Source organism: Salvia miltiorrhiza, chromosome 2, assembly GCF_028751815.1.
Source record: "Salvia miltiorrhiza cultivar Shanhuang (shh) chromosome 2, IMPLAD_Smil_shh, whole genome shotgun sequence".
In the NCBI taxonomy this organism is placed as follows: domain Eukaryota; kingdom Viridiplantae; phylum Streptophyta; class Magnoliopsida; order Lamiales; family Lamiaceae; genus Salvia; species Salvia miltiorrhiza.
Genome location: NC_080388.1, coordinates 75,651,840 through 75,667,784, shown reverse-complemented (window position 1 = coordinate 75,667,784; position 15,945 = coordinate 75,651,840). Strand labels below are relative to the sequence as shown.

General features: G+C 37.1%; 3 protein-coding genes across 4 annotated transcripts; all 3 read left to right on the top strand.

Moving 5' to 3' along the window:
* Positions 1-303: 303 nt before the first annotated feature.
* LOC131009551 (uncharacterized) lies at positions 304-3,339 on the top strand. 2 transcript variants are annotated; one of them, XM_057936957.1, is made up of 4 exons: positions 304-646; positions 791-879; positions 2,386-2,578; positions 3,015-3,339. In XM_057936957.1, the coding sequence occupies exons 2-4, from the start codon at positions 823-825 to the stop codon at positions 3,143-3,145; spliced, it is 381 nt and encodes a 126-aa protein (XP_057792940.1). In that variant the 5' UTR covers positions 304-646; positions 791-822; the 3' UTR covers positions 3,146-3,339. The 2 variants fall into 2 exon arrangements, with proteins under 2 accessions (XP_057792940.1, XP_057792941.1); XM_057936958.1 differs by having other exon boundaries at positions 412-879.
* A 731-nt stretch (positions 3,340-4,070) lies between these two features.
* Positions 4,071-7,033, top strand: LOC131009550 (probable proteasome inhibitor). Its single transcript, XM_057936956.1, has 9 exons — positions 4,071-4,345; positions 4,505-4,676; positions 4,769-4,915; positions 5,216-5,305; positions 6,091-6,168; positions 6,277-6,308; positions 6,390-6,453; positions 6,546-6,623; positions 6,796-7,033. Exons 1-9 carry the CDS (start codon positions 4,171-4,173, stop codon positions 6,866-6,868), a joined length of 909 nt encoding a protein of 302 aa, XP_057792939.1. The 5' UTR covers positions 4,071-4,170; the 3' UTR covers positions 6,869-7,033.
* Positions 7,034-8,170: 1,137 nt separating this feature from the next.
* Positions 8,171-15,850, top strand: LOC131009549 (nuclear pore complex protein NUP133). The gene is given in 11 exon segments (XM_057936955.1): positions 8,171-8,446; positions 9,354-9,472; positions 9,564-11,297; positions 11,576-12,183; positions 12,185-12,298; positions 12,950-13,096; positions 13,340-13,549; positions 13,551-13,610; positions 13,612-13,675; positions 14,463-14,530; positions 14,909-15,850. Coding segments are annotated over 11 exon segments (3,876 nt in total). The 5' UTR covers positions 8,171-8,261; the 3' UTR covers positions 15,476-15,850.
* The last annotated feature ends 95 nt before the right edge of the window (positions 15,851-15,945 follow it).

Genomic DNA, 15,945 nt, shown 5'->3' with positions numbered 1-15,945 from the left:
TACCTTTTCATATATTTAAAATTCAATAAAAATTTATAAATTTACCATTTCCTAATTACCTAAATACCCATTCATGAATTAGTGCATCCGACAAACACATGTGTGAAAGACTTATTACACCACACAAGTCCTATTTAGAGGATATAATGTGTAGATTAAATAATCATAAATTTCATTAACAAACTCATAATCTCCACCAATTATGCCACATAAAAGAGCAATTACATCAAATCGATTATCTCTTCCAAAAATAGAGCATTTTAATTGTTTATCCTATCAAATCTCACATATCACATTTAAGAAACCATCGGGAAACATATTTTTAATTTTTCAAGAATTGGAATATTATGTTTTCTCTTCTTTTTTTTAAATAAAGAAAAAGATTTGGAAGATTAAATTTTCGGACGAGTCAAGCGGCAAAATTGGGGCAGATTTGATTTGATTTGACAAGAACAAAAACAAAAGCTAGTAGCTTAGTTTAGTTTAGTTTTTGTAGGCCAAAACCCAACTCCTAAAAAAGTTAGTGAAGTGCCTCTCTCTCTCTCTCTCTCTCTCTCGCTCTCCACTCACATTCACTGAGAAAGACCAACGCACTCATCAACAAATGTAGAAAATCAGAACCCTTAATTGCCCCATAAATTCAAAGGTTTGGATTTTGCGCTTTGCAATTATTGACATCAACTGTATTTCTTGCTCTGTGCGTATGCGAACTTGATAAAAAGTTTATTACTTTACTGCTATGATCTGAAATTTTAGCTTCTTTTCTTTTTTTTCATTGTATTGGAAAAAGGGCCTTGGAAATTTTTGTTTTTGTTCTGCGTCATGAGCAAAGAGAAAGAGAAGCCGGAGCCTCTGGATTTCTTTATTTGGACTGTTGAGGTAATTCTTCAATTTGTTTTCTTGCTCTTCTATTTTGGAGGGTTTGGAATTTTTTTTTTCTTGTGCCCTTTTGTGATTTTCTTGTTTGGATCTTGTAATTTGTTGCTCAAGTTCTTTTCTTTATTGAATAATTTTGTTGTGAGTGTTATTTGATGCTGTTGGTGAAACTCTGCAATTTGGTTATTGGAAATGGGGGGTTTTGATAATTTATGAGGTTGTTGAATATGTAATTTGATTTTAGTAAGAGTGTTAGTACTTTTGATCTTTTGGTTCTTGTTTCTGCCTTATGTGGGAATTTGGGTTTGAAGGTTGGGTGATTGAATGAGCCCACCGAATAACCATTTGATTTGAGCTAAATAATCATGGAGCTAATTGTGAGCCCTTCTCTGTGAGTTGTTTGAGAAATCGACTGTCTAATTGTGGATATTGGACTGTCACTTGGTGTTTAAGGTCTGCTCGAAATATGGAATCTTGGGTTAAACGCAGATTGACTTAGACGTTAGCCTGAGAGAAGATTCCATCTTTTTCCTTATATCTTCTAAAAGGCGGGCGGGATATAACTTGGCGAGGGGAGCTTCTATGGAAATTCAATTCAGATTAATAAATGGATTTTTCGTATTCCTTTTGTAGCAATGAAATTAGTAATTTTTCAGATTCTGCTGTCTATCAGCAGAAAGCGTAGCGCGGGTTCATGAATAAAGGTTGATTAGGCACGATTTTGTAAAAAATATAGGGACCAACGAGCAAGGAGCTGATCACTTCTATTCATGAAATGCCTTGTAGATAGGCTTTGTTGGTTACTGATCTGATATGTGTAGTGTAGCCCAACATAGGTATTTGTATGCATGCTTTTACAACACGGAATTAGGACTTCTCAAGTGTATGCGCGTTACACTGGCTGTGTGGCCCTGTATACATGTTAGTCATGGAAGTGCCATGGAGCTACACACCGTTAGTGATACCGTGCTTTGTCGTTGGATCTTTCTATCTACTGTTATGGTATCATGTTATGTTTGCTTTGTCATATCTTGCTGCATCATCATGTAAAATAAACATGTTGAGGCCCTTTTTGATTCCTAACTTAGGTTTTTGCCTCAACTTTACGCCCTGAAAAAACTTAAGTTTATTTTACGCAGCTTGGAGAAAAGGGTAAAGATGCCTCAGCTTTCTTTCTTGTAGTTTGCCTTTGGATTGAAGAACTGGAAGAGTACAATGTATTATGCATTTCATATCCATTACTCTGAATTCGGCCTATTTTGTGATATTGGTCGATTTAGATACCTGCTCTAACATCTTTTTAAGCCTTTCCAACTTGTGTTGAATTTTGAACTCCAAGGTCATAAGACTGCCTTTACTAATTAGTTTACTTAGCATAATTGTATAAAAGCAAATGTATGTGTTCTTTTGGAGGATCCAAATGAGAAAAAGAATGTAGGGAACTGAAGTATTGTTAAATAAAGCAAATTTCTGATTGATTTTCAATCTTTATGACTCTCTGCTTTGTAGGATGTTGGCCTGTGGTTGGAAGAAATAAATCTTGGTAACTATCGCGAAATATTCAAAGAAAATGGTGTCAATGGAGAGTATTTGGAAGGGATGTCAATGTTTACAACTGAACAGATCCTCCGGTTCATACGAAAGTGCCACATGAAATGGGGGGATTTTATAACATTGTGCAAGGAGCTGAGGCGAATAAAAGGTCCCATCTCTCTCCCTCCCTCCCTCTTCTCTCTGTGTGTGTGATATGGTTTTAGCTGCATTGTATTATCTAGTTAAGATCTCAATTATCACATAACTACTCGTTATAACCAATTTGTAACTCCCGGCTGCGAAGCTCATAAGACTCCTATGCTCATAGCCTATGAGCATAGGAAATGATATTGTAGAAACAATGTTAAGAGTGAGATAAAGATTCTATATCACATTTTGTAGGTATTCTCATGATCATTCGATCTATTAATACTCGCTAAATGCGATGGATGATACCATCATACTGGTTGTAGCGTATGCTTTGTCATTATAGAAAATCCATCAACATCCTACTTGGCTTCGGCCTCTCTTACTAGCGAGAAATTTACTCGTTTTGTGATGCTATTGAAATTGCGAATCTTGACTGATCCTTACCCTGCACACAGTGGCCTGCTTGAAAGGGGAGCAGAAGGTACGGCGGCCGTGGTGGGCCCCGGCTTGCCTCTCGGTGGTGTTCGTGAAGGCTGCGAAACGCAACAGGCAATCCCGGGTGGTGTCGTTGAAGCTGGAACCGTGATGTAGATTTGGTTGTGTGTATATGCTTGTACCATTATTGTGCTGAAAATTTTTGCAAAGCATTGTTGGTGTTGGGGTTTGGTTCTTCGCTGGAGAGCCTTTTCCTTTGTCAAAACAAAGTTTTCTTGTGTTTTTGTTTGGGATTTGTTGAGGAAACGACATATTTATACTATATAGACAAACATGCTTTGCTTCTTTCTTTGTGTTTCCACACACTACATTCTTCATTTCATTTCAAATATCAAGTGTAAGAAGGCGAACAAGAACACTTAAATCTATAAAATAATTTTATCTTCATTTTAAAGTTACTATTTTTATTATGGTTATTTTAAACTTATAAAATTTTATTATTATATTTTTATTATTTTAATAAACTAGTTAATAGTACTAAAATTTATAGCGTAATAGCTTCTCTTCTGGAATAAATCTAGTTAATATTACTCTATATCATAATAACTTCTCTTCTCAAAATTTTACAACCAATGTAAAATTTATAATATGTGAGAATTTCTCTTCTCAAAATTTTACATTATTATAGTAATATGTGAAATTAGTAGAAAATATGAAAAGTATTTTTCCTCTTTTTTTTTTTTTTTTTAATAAAAGTAAACGCACTGTAAAAAATTATTTTCTTATTTAGAAAAAAATAAGAATGAATGAGAATTGAAGAAAATTAGAATGGAGTGATTGTACGATGACACGCATGATAGAATTTATTTTGTTGAAATATTTATATATATAAGGATTTTTTAGATATTTAGTTCTTAAATATATCATGATTTTTAGATTTTTAATGGTTTTTAGATATAAAAATTGATTAAAATTTAAAAAAATAAATAAAATTGAGGAAAATTAGAATTGAGTGATTGTACAATACCATATGATTTATTTTGCTTTAATATATATATATATATATATATATAGGTGGATTTCATATTGTTAACCTTGAAGAAGAAGAAAGTGAGCGAGTATTTTAGCCTTTACACTAGGTTCTAGCAACACCAGAAAACTACCGAAACTCAGATTATGGCGACGGAGCAGTCTATTATGGCGGTGATACGGGCGGCGCGGCCTCAATTTCGCACCGCCTTTGATAAGGCGGCATACGCCGTGCACGCAGCCTTTGTTGCTGCCGGATACGTCCTCCACGCCACCGGTCCTCCCGCTTTCGCCGACGACGCTCTTTCCGTATCCTGCGAAGGTAATTTACTGGAATTGTACTATTTTAGGGTTTTGGAATCGTTTTCCGCTTTCCGATAAATTGAGCACTCACTAAATTTGTTTTGGATTTGGAATGTTGTTTCCCCCAATATTTCATATGTGGATTTGTTTTCTGTTGTTTGGATGTGATTTTGCACAGATGAAGTTGGGATGGATACTTGGAACGATGTTGAAGATAATTATGCGTTCGTGTACTCGAACTCGGAGAAGGGTTCGAAAAAGGTTCTGGTCAAGTGCCTTGTAATGAATGATAAATTGCTTGTTGATGTTCTCAAGGAAGGAGGCTGTGAGCCTCTACATCTTGAACTGGAGTAAGTTGAATGAAGTATAAGGGTTTTGATATTATGTTTGCTTATGTATAAACGATGCGTTCGACTAACTATGCGAGTGTGTGGGTTTGTAGTGCTGGTGAGTATGTTCAAGAGGATGGTGGGACAAATTATGCTTCACAGTTCAAGAATTTGGGGAAGCTGGTGGAAAATGTTAACAAGGAAATTTTAAACAAATTGGATGCTGCTTCAGCTTCAAGCTCATCAGCTAAAAGCTCTAGGTACTCAATTATATTGGTTAATCATTGCTCTTTACTTGATTCAATTGTAACTGTGCGAGTGCGAGTGTCCGTGACAAAGCATTGTCCATTTTATTTGTGCTACACTTGGTATTTGTAAGAGATGGTTGAATTGAATTTGCCCGTGCTTTTAAGCTGCCCTTAGCCCATTACTCCTGAATATTTGGCACAAATCATTTGCTTTCTCCATTATGGAGGGCATAGTCTTGCTCTAGTTTATTTCAGGATTATATGATTGCCTCATGTATCTGTTTCTTAAGTTGCTTTGTTATGTTATTGCAGTGCAGAGTCAAGTTTAAGAGAAGAAAGAGATGAGCTCAGGGTAGGACCTGACACACAAGGCCCTTACGCGCCCATGCATCCTGCTCCTGGGTAATTTTCCTGATCCACTTGCTTTGGCGTTCTAGCCTATATGATTTTTGGTGGTAGGATAGTTGATTCTGCAGTTTGGTTAACCTCACATAGAGTAATTGTAATTTATTTATCACTTCCCCCCAATACGTTTAAATGATCGGATCTTCTTACTTTAGATTCTGTAATGGACGTTTGCAATTTTCTAAGACCGTATATAAGTTCCTCTCATGAAGCTACAGTAAATGTACTTAACAGCTACATAAGTTCTCTTTGGTTGTGAATTTATCTCAAGAAAAGGAGATGAAAAAAAAAAAAAAATCTCCCTTTAGAATCCTCATTTTTTTTCCCCTCATTTTCTATAAAAGTGAATTTCACCATTTCTTATTTTTCTTTTTCACTTCAATGATGGATAATATTATTATGAGGTATTGGTTTGATAGTATTATCCCTCCTTGGAGGAATAAGAGAAGGTGAATTTCACTTTTATAGGAAATGAAGGAAAACAAAGGAGGGATTTGAAAGGAAAAAAATTGTTTTAGGAGATTTAAAAGGAGGGATTTGGAAGGAGATTTCAAATAAAGAGAACACACCCTAAAAGTTCCCCTTCCTTTTAGGAGATCCATTTTTACTTTTCATGTTCTTCAATAGCAACATGAAACTGAATGTACGATGAATTTGAAGTTGGTTAGAACACTTGCTAGAGTTTTGCACACCCTTAAAAGCTTTATTTATTTTTTATTTTTATCTTCAGAGGTACTATTTTCTTACATTTTCAATTAACTTTTCTATACATCACTATGTAGGTATGCTGTTCCACCTATACCTGGTTTTGGTGGCAGTGACCTCTTTCCTGGCCCAGGGGCTGGAATGTACCCTTCCAGGTTTGCATTTGCTACTACTTGTTATATTTGGATGCTTTCAAGTTCTTATTTGTGACATTGAATTTCGCATTTATTTATTGGCAAAATTCATTTAAACTTCTCTTACAGGGGTGATTTTGGAGGTGGAAGCATGTTGGTTGGTACGTATCTGGTATCTATTGCATGTATAATACGAAATAGCACTTATTCTGCTAGTCTTACTTTTCATCATGTGTTTGCAGGTCCTCAAGATCCACGGTTCTTTGGGGATCAAACTCGTGGACCCGGATTTCCTGGAGGTCTACCGTGAGTTACCCTTCTCTTGCTTTCTTTATCTCTGACAGCTTGCTTATATGATCATATGTATTTCTTGCTGGTCTAACACATTTATCCTACAGAGGTGTACCCCCGGGTGCCCGCTTTGATCCATATGGACCTCCTAATGTACCTGGCTTTGAGCCTGGTCGATTTACCAGGTAGTTTACACTGATTCGTTGTCTAGTTGAGTAATAAGTACACGTCACAGATTATATTAGCATGATTATATTAGCATGAATGATTTACTCTTTGGTAGAGTCCAACTGTCCATGACTATGAGGGTGTTTGCCTAAACTTATTTTAAAGTGATGAATACATGAATGTATGCAGAAATCCACCAAGATCTGGAGGAGGATTACATCCAGACTTGCAGCACTTCCACGACGGCTCGGATTTTATATAGCACAAACCAATCAAATTTACAGGAGAAAATGTTATTTCTGCTTTTGATCACATTAGTGCCAAATGTGGTATATATAGCAATAAAATGTAAGTAAATGAGTGCACTATGTTTAGTTACTATACACCAGTATATAAATAATTTTCTTCTTTTTCCGGTGAGACTTAATTTGTGGTGAACTAGCTATCTATGTTATTCATATTTATCTAATACCTTTTGAATATACATTATTTTTTACTGTATTCTTTTTTGTGTAGTGTATTTTTTTTCTTCTATGCTTTAGGAGATTGTGGCGCATGGTGAGACAAGAAAGTTCTAATTTTATAAAATGAACAGAGATGGATATAGACATGTACTCTTTCTCGAAACTTTTGAGTAAATAATTTGAAGAGACTTACAATAATATGATACTCCCTCCGTCCCATTAAAGTTGGCAACATTTCTATTTTGGGTGTCCCACTAAAGTTGGCCACTTTCTAAAAATGGCAAAAGTTTACTTTAATTAAGTCAACAATTACTCACTAATTTGGTCAACAATTGTAGGCCACTTTCTAAAAATACCAAAATTACTTTAATTAAGTCAACAATTACTCACTAATTTGGTCAACAATTGTAGGCCACACTCTATTAAAACATATAACACTCAATTTCTTAATCTCCGTGCCGAAACGAATGTTGCCAACTTTAGCGGGACGGAGGGAGTATAAAAATACCATTGCGTGATGTAGGGCTGGGGAAACATATTAAAATCTCGGTATACTGGTCATACCGTACTAAAAATTATCGTAAAAGATCAAACTTGAGGTGTGTAGAACTAGTTAATACTTAATGGCTTAATTCACCTCCTAAAATCTCTATCCTAATAGCTTTATTCACCTTAACGATGAGTAAAACTAATTAATACAATCTATACCTTAATAGCTTTATTCACCTCCTAATAATTTTATTCACTTCAATGATGCGATACTCAGTTGATACCATACTTCACGGTTTCCAATTCAAAAATATACGAGATGATTTATCATCAATCTCCGATTTGTATTTATTTATTGAAAATATTACTTTATTTCTATATATTTATTTATTTATTTTTATTTTTATGTTTTTAAAGGGAAAATAAATGATATCATGTTTTTTTTTTTTTTTTTTAATTTTAACTATTTCTTTTATTTTTATTTTTATTTTTATTTACTACAAATAAGTAGTAAATATTTTCATAAATTAAGTAAATTGAATTACCGTTGAAGAATGGATTGACAAGAATGCCCTCCACGTCACATGCACCAAAATTCAAAAACAAATTGAAAGTGCGCTCTTCTCCTTCATAATATGAACCAAAAACCCTAAACCCCAATTAATTCTCAATCTCCCAACTCTTGAGATCCTACCACGAGCAATGTTCTCTCCTCCCGCGAAGAAATCCGGCTTAAGTGCTCGTAAAAATGCATTCGATCGGAGAGACGAAGTATCCACGCCGCTCGCCGAGAACCGGAGGCCGTTGCTCGACAGCCCCGCCGTCCCCAATCGCCCCGCCACCGGCACCCCTGCCCCTTGGGCCTCTCGCCTTTCCGTTCTCGCCAGGTGCTGTTCCCACCGTATTTCTCTGAATTTATTCATTTTCCCCCGTCAATTGTTGCTCTTGGTAGCAGTGATGCATTCCTAGCCTCGCGTGTTGTCTTTGCGATGTCATTTGGTTTTGTTGATGTTAGAGGAAGGTACAACTCCTGACTCCTGAGGTGCGGGGGCTAAGTATAACTCAATGTGTAGCGTCGATTAAGACGGAATTCGATACTTCAGATGGTGTGTGTGAGTGTGCGTGTCGTGCGCACTATAATGCTGATGCGATTTAATATATTTTCTCAAGTGATTGCTGATTTTTCAGTTTGTTTGGTTAACTTTGTGTAGAAGAGAACTGATCCAGTTGGTGGACGTTACTGATACTTAGCATGCTTGATACCTTATTTTGGAAAAACTGCCAGCCTATAAGTTGACTCTTTGTTTAACTCATTGATGATAGCCTTGTTTCGATCATAGTTTTCCATCATTTATAGCAATCTGAGAACTATAAAAGTACTCTAAAGAACAGCAGGTTTAGAAAGCCAAACCAGTTTGCAGTAGGTACTATTTTCAATAAACAATACAATCCATAAATCTACTTTGCCTTCCACAAAAAGAAGAAAAAAGGCCAAAGTAATTATCAGAAAATGCTTTTAAACATTCTGAATCTCACAAGTAGGTTCGTAGTTTAAACTGGATGTTTGTTAGAAATGCAAGGCTGGAGTGTGGACTTGCAATTTTTATTGGATACCAATGAATGTGATCTCTATGTATTCAATTTAAGTGACATATCAATATCAACATTGTCCTTTTGATGAAATAAAATATATGGAGCTCGATATGGATCTTTTTCTCATCTGCTAGTTGAGGGAAAAATAATCTCAAGATATTCAGCAACTGACTGAATGGACGTTGTTGTTAAAATACTCAGAATCCCGCCTGTGAGAAAAAGTGACAGTGGTGATGAGGCACACAGGCCTGTCTATATTGGGGAGTTCCCTCAAGAAGTACGTGATGCTCAAATCATATCATCACAGAACCGTGTTCCTGGTTGGTCCAGCAAACTTAGTCCCTGAATACATATTGTTATTGATTTATTTCATTTGTATGATATTGATTCCTAATACTAGCCTTCTCGCAGCTGATACATCCATCTCTGGTGGAATGGACAAGGCGACATCTTTTGCTTGGATCATTTGTGGAAACAAACTTTTTATCTGGAATCACTTATTGACTGCTGCTTCAAGAAAATGCATTATCCTTGACCTCACTTCCGTCACATCAGAAAATGGAGAGATGGGGAAAGGTTATTCTCAGAATAATAATTGGTTAGTTTGTCTTATCAACTGGGACGGCTCAAAGAAAACTGGCAGCAAGGTAACTCAACAGTCCAGTTCTGCTGGAATTGTAATGTGCAATAAGAAGACTCGCACTCTAGTTTTCTGGCCAGATATATATAATGCTAATAGGGTTCCACCACTCACTTGTGTTATACGTCAAAATTATTCCATCAATTCTTTGATTGCTTCAGCTATCCCTTCTGCCACCAATAGCTGCATTGCTCTAGCATGTAGTTCTGATGGTGTGCTCTGTAGATTCTTATGCACCCCAACTGGTATTGAGCCTAAACAAATTAAGCATGGCATGTCAAGTACATTTTCTCCTGGAGTTGATAGTAGCCAACTTGTGGCAAGTAATGGATACCCTAGGTCGTTGATTTGGCACACTTTTAGTCATTCATCAGATGATACTACCAGACAGTTCCTTCTACTTACTAATCATGAGATACGATGCTTTGCATTGGAACTTTCAGCAGAGTTTAATGTGTCGGAGCTTTGGTCACATGAAATAATTGGGACTGATGGTGATCTTGGTATCCAGAAGGATCTTGCTGGCCAAAAGAAAATTTGGCCTCTTGATTTGGATATTGATGCTGATGGCAAGGTAATAACTGTTCTTGTTGCTATCTTGTGCAAGGATCGGGTCACCAGTTCAAGCTACACTGAGTACTCTCTTCTGACCATGCAATATAAATCTGGTGTTGATATTGGTGAGACAATTTTGGAGAAAAAGGCACCTATCCAAGTGATTGTACCTAAAGCAAGAGTAGAGGATGAGGAATTTTTGTTCTCTATGAGATTGAAGGTAGGTGGCAAGCCAGCTGGCTCTGCTTTTATACTTTCTGGTGATGGTACCGCAACAGTCTCCCACTACTGGATGAACTCAACCAAACTTTATCAGTTTGACCTGCCTCATGATGCCGGAAAAGTTCTTGATGCTTCAGTCTTTCCTGCTATTGATGACAGTCAAGATGGAGCTTGGGTTGTGCTCACTGAGAAAGCAGGAGTTTGGGCGATACCTGAGAGGGCAGTTGTACTTGGTGGCGTTGAACCACCTGAAAGAAGTCTGTCACGTAAAGGCAGTTCCAATGATCGATCTTTACAGGAGGAGAGAAGAAACTTTTCTATTGCTGGGAATATCGCTCCAAGAAGAGCTAGTTCAGAAGTTTGGGATGCGGGTGACAGGCAAAGGGCAGGCTTAACAGGAGTTGCCCGTCGAAGCCCACAAGATGAGGAATCGGAAGCTTTACTAAGTCAGCTTTTCCATGATTTTCTGTTATCTGGGCAGGTTGATGGTGTTCTTGACAAACTGAAAAATTCAAGGGCATTCGAAAGAGAGGGAGAGACAAATGTATTTACCAGGATAAGTAAATCAATTGTTGACACACTAGCTAAACATTGGACAACAACTAGAGGCCCTGAGATTGCTTTATCTCTTGCGTCGGCACAACTTGTCGCGAAGCAGCAAAAGCATCAAAAGTTTCTTCAGTTCCTTGCATTGTCAAAGTGCCATGAAGAATTGTGTTCCAGACAGAGTATGATGATTTTTCCAATTAAAATATTTTCTGGTTCTGTTTTTTGTTTGATTTTGTTCTTGTAAAACCGATGGTTATTTTATTTTTAATTTGTAGTTAAGTGGTGTTTGTAAATATATCTCTAGAATCTTAAGATTGTCTTTCTTATGTAGCGAATAAGGTTACATTTTAAATAGAGATGAGCGAGTCCTGCCCTTCAATGCTGCTTTCATTGTATCGTTCTCCAATTTTCTAATAATTTTGACCTATCAAACTTAATCCTTTATTCTCTATGCCAGGAGAATCTATGCAGACTATCATGGAACATGGAGAAAAGCTTGCTGGCATGATCCAAATGAGAGAACTGCAGAATACGATTAGCCATGAGAGTACATCTAGACTTGGATCCTCTTATGGTTCAGATGCTCAGACTTCTGGAGCTCTTTGGGATCTTATTCAGTTGGTTGGTGAGAGAGCCCGCCGAAACACAGTTCTTTTGATGGATAGGGACAACGCTGAAGTTTTCTATAGCAAGGTTTCAGATCTCGAGGAGGTGTTTCATTGCTTAGAGAAACAGTTGAAGGATGTTATCATCAGCGAAGATATGCCGGCACCTGTTAAATTTCGTAGAGTTTGTGAACTTTCAAGTGCTTGTGTGATGTTATTCCATGCAGCCTTTCAGTATAAGAGTGAATATCGCTTGTGGTACCCTCCTCCTGAAGGCTTGACACCATGGTACGCCAAAAGTGTTGTATGGAGTGGGCTATGGAGTGTTGCTTCAATCATGCTTCAGTTGCTCAATGAAGCAAACCGCCTTGATGGTTCTGAAAAGTTTGATTTCTACTCAAATCTTGAACTACTTACCGAAGTATTACTTGAGTCGTATTCTACTGCTATCACAGCAAAATCCTGAACGAAAGGAAGATCATAGGACTCTATTGGAAGAATATTGGACGCGTAGGGATGCCCTTCTTGATGCCCTCTACAACCAAGTGAAGAGTTTTGTGGAAGCCAAACTGCAGGTTACATTTATGCCCCCTTTAGTTTCTATGTGGAAGCTCTGTACAAAAGTTCTAGAACTGATAGTAAGAGATTGACCTATCTATGTGCAGTAGGATTTTACCCGTTGTTATATTTTTTAGTAATAATTGTGTCTTAAATATTGAAGTATACTGTGCCATTAAACTAAAGAGTTCAAGATGTGAGTTAAAAGATCTTCTTCTTTTTTTTTTTGTAATAATAGGCTTTACATTGAGGGGAGTGGATGATTTATTGGGAAGATTTTTCATGGAGTCTGAGTTCCAAAAGGAGATAAAATTAATCAATTGAAACACACGAGCTTGTAATATGGATCACTGCGCTGAACAGTTTGAACCATGTACATATATGAAAAATAATAAAATATATTTATATTAAATGAAATAAATAGACCATGAAATAGCTTGCTATGTAAGTACATAAGGATGGAGGAACTTTGTTAATACAATGAACCTGAAATTCTTGATCATCAGGTCCTCCTAGGGCTAATTGGATGCTGATAAGACCTTTATTTAACATTAGACAGAGTAGTGTTCTCTGCAACTCAGATTTGACTTGATATTATCGTACCTCCAGAGTACAGAGAAAAGGGATCTCATCCTTTATTATTCACCTTTTTATGTTGCAGGACTCAGGATGAAGAAAACAAAGAGCAGTATAATGATACTCTTATGACCCTTTCTTCAAAATTATTGTCAATTGCAAAAAGACATGAGGCCTATCGGACTATGTGGAGTATATACTGCGACCTCGATGATTCTGAACTCCTCCACAATCTCATGGTATGAATCTGAAGTGCTCTGTTATTAGTACTGCTGAGTGCAGCACCACTTCTTGCATCAGCAAAAGATTGGCTTCTACTAGTCATGGATGTTATTCCAATTATGGTTTATTGATTTTTTTTTTTTGGTTTGTCATTATCATGTAGTGGCATGATGGGTATTTTTTCCTTGGGCATTTTAAATATCTGCCCAATCATCTCCTCTGCTGTGATTTTTATCTAATAAAAATCTTCTCTTTTGTAGCATGAAAGCATGGGACCTAAAGGAGGTTTCAGTTGCTTTGTCTTCAAGCAATTATATGAAAGCAAACAACTTTCGAAGCTTATGAGACTGGGTGAGGAGTTTCAGGATGAGTTAGCTACATTTCTGAAGCTTCATCCTGATCTTCTGTGGCTTCATGAAGTGTTTCTTCATCAATTTTCCTCGGCTTCTGAGACATTACATGCATTATCCTGTTTCTAAGGATGATAGACCAGTTTCTTCTATGGAGGATGCTGGAGCAACTGGCTCAAGGCTGTCAATTAAGTTTGGCAAGTAGAAAGCATTTTCTGAATCTTGCAAAGATATCAGCAATGGCAGGTACATTTACCAACTACAGGAACGTCTATATTTATGTCCTGTGAGCTCAATGCATCCTTTTGTTGCCTAAAGTTTCAGCCCTTGACTGTGTATCTTTTGACAGATTAACATCCCTCTCTGCCTGTCAAAATTCGTTTGATGAGAAAATTGGAGTATCCCTAATACTTACTTTCTTAAGTCCATTTGCATAAATATCAGGCTGTCTGATGAGCTTAAATATATGTTGCCATGTAGGTGTTCTAAGGTTCAAAATTTACTTTGTTGATTCAGTTAGGGATTATAGCAACTATAAAATGGATACATGCAATTTGTTAGTAAAGCAAAGAGCAAAAGAAGCACAAGCATGATTGCACAATTTCTCGTGATTTGTAATTTTTGGGGTTGAAATATCATTACCATGTAGTTATTTCATGAGGTACGAGTTTCCTTGCAGTCTATTTGGGCAGAACAAAAATGATTAATAACGTGTAAATATATTTGTAACCTTTTCCTTGAGCATCTGAATTAGTTGGACAGAACAATAATGATTAATAACGTGTAAATATATTTGTAACCTTTTTTTAATAATAATATTTGACAATTATCCCTCGAAATTATATTAAAGCCAGTTGTACATCCATACTTGGGTATTTATTTGGGGGTTTCCCATCCTGAGAAATGTTCTTACCGTGGGATTTCTAGGAATTGAAATAGGAGGCATCAATTTAGAACAGTGATTCTGTTTGGCACCACCTTCCATAATTCTTTTCCTGTACCTGACATTGTGATGCCTGTGAAATTTGTTAAGGGAGAGATGCAGGCTATGAGCTAAAGGTCAAGCGGATTGATGCAGATCTAAGAATTTTACAGCTACAGGTATGCTAATAACCATGTTCTTTTAATAACTTTTTACCCCTTCTGAGGCTACCTTAGAGAAGGTTCCTCAACAATTAAACTGACGATATAACCAGTCTTTGGAATTTTCAATTAGGTCTCTGTATTGTTGGTATATGATGTTGGTTGAAGTGTCTTAATGGCTGTAGCGTGATTGAGAAAGTTTTTCCTGGATTGTTATTTCCAATAGTTCCCTTTAGTCTGATGAATCCTGGTGTTGATTGTCCTTCACTATGTTTTGTTTCTTGTTTGGTCTTGTGATGCTAATTTAAATATTGAGATGTGTATTCCAATCAAGAACCTATGAATGAAATGAAAGCAGTTGGTAATTTGGAATAATACTACTTCTCTCTCTTACAGGAAGAGATATTGAGGCTTCTACCTGATGAAGAAAAGCAATTAGTTGGAGAAAAGCTTCTTCCTCTTACAGACCTCATTGAGTTATGTCTAAAAATTCAACACCCGGAGCTGTCGTTGCGAGCCTTTGATCTTTTCTCATGGGCCACTGCCTCATTTCTTAGAAATAATACTAGCCTTTTAGAAGAATGCTGGAGAAATGCCGCAAATCAAGACAATTGGGGAAAACTCTATCAAAGGTCCATGACCGAGGGATGGAGCGACGAGAGCACAATGGAGGAACTCAAGGAAACGGTTCTGTTTCAAGCTTCCAGCAAGTGTTATGGACCTGATGCAGAAACTTCTGATGGAAGCAGATTCGACGAAGTGCTCCCGCTGAGGCTAGAAAGTTCCGACCACCCAGATTCCAAGTACGCGAGTTCCTCTGTCGAAGCTGTCCTGATGCAGCACAAGGATTATCCAGAAGCCGGCAAGCTGATGCTGACGGCATTGATGCTTGGGAGCGTTTGGGGCTCTTCTAGCACCCCCCCGTCTGTCATGGACTACGAAGGTTCTTCCCCAATGAAGTGAAACAGTATTTGTTAGTTGCTTCGTTAGGTCTCTATAGTTTGAATCATTTAGTCTCTTTCACTTGATTCAACATAGTGCATTCAGTGAGAAATTAGGTGGTTGCAGGTTTTGACAAATCCATGTACAAAAAAGCTCTAAGTAATGAGCTTCAAAATGTTTTTTGAATGTAGAGCTTTGCAAGTACTAATTTGCTCTCTTCTCATATTGTACAATGAGAGAGAGAGAGAGAGAGAGAGAGAGAGAGGTTATATGTCCAGGTGTCCAATTGTAGGGTGTGGAATATGTATGTTTAGTGTGTGTAGTGTGTGCTTGACAGATGCTGAATTGGATAGATTATAGATATGTAGCAATAGAGTTTTGGATTTTTGAGTGCCAGGTGGCGAAATGAAGGCCTCGGCTTCTCTTGGGAAAAATCTTGCAGGAAATCTTGATCCCAAAAACTGACCAATTGGCTCATGCTGACGTGTAGA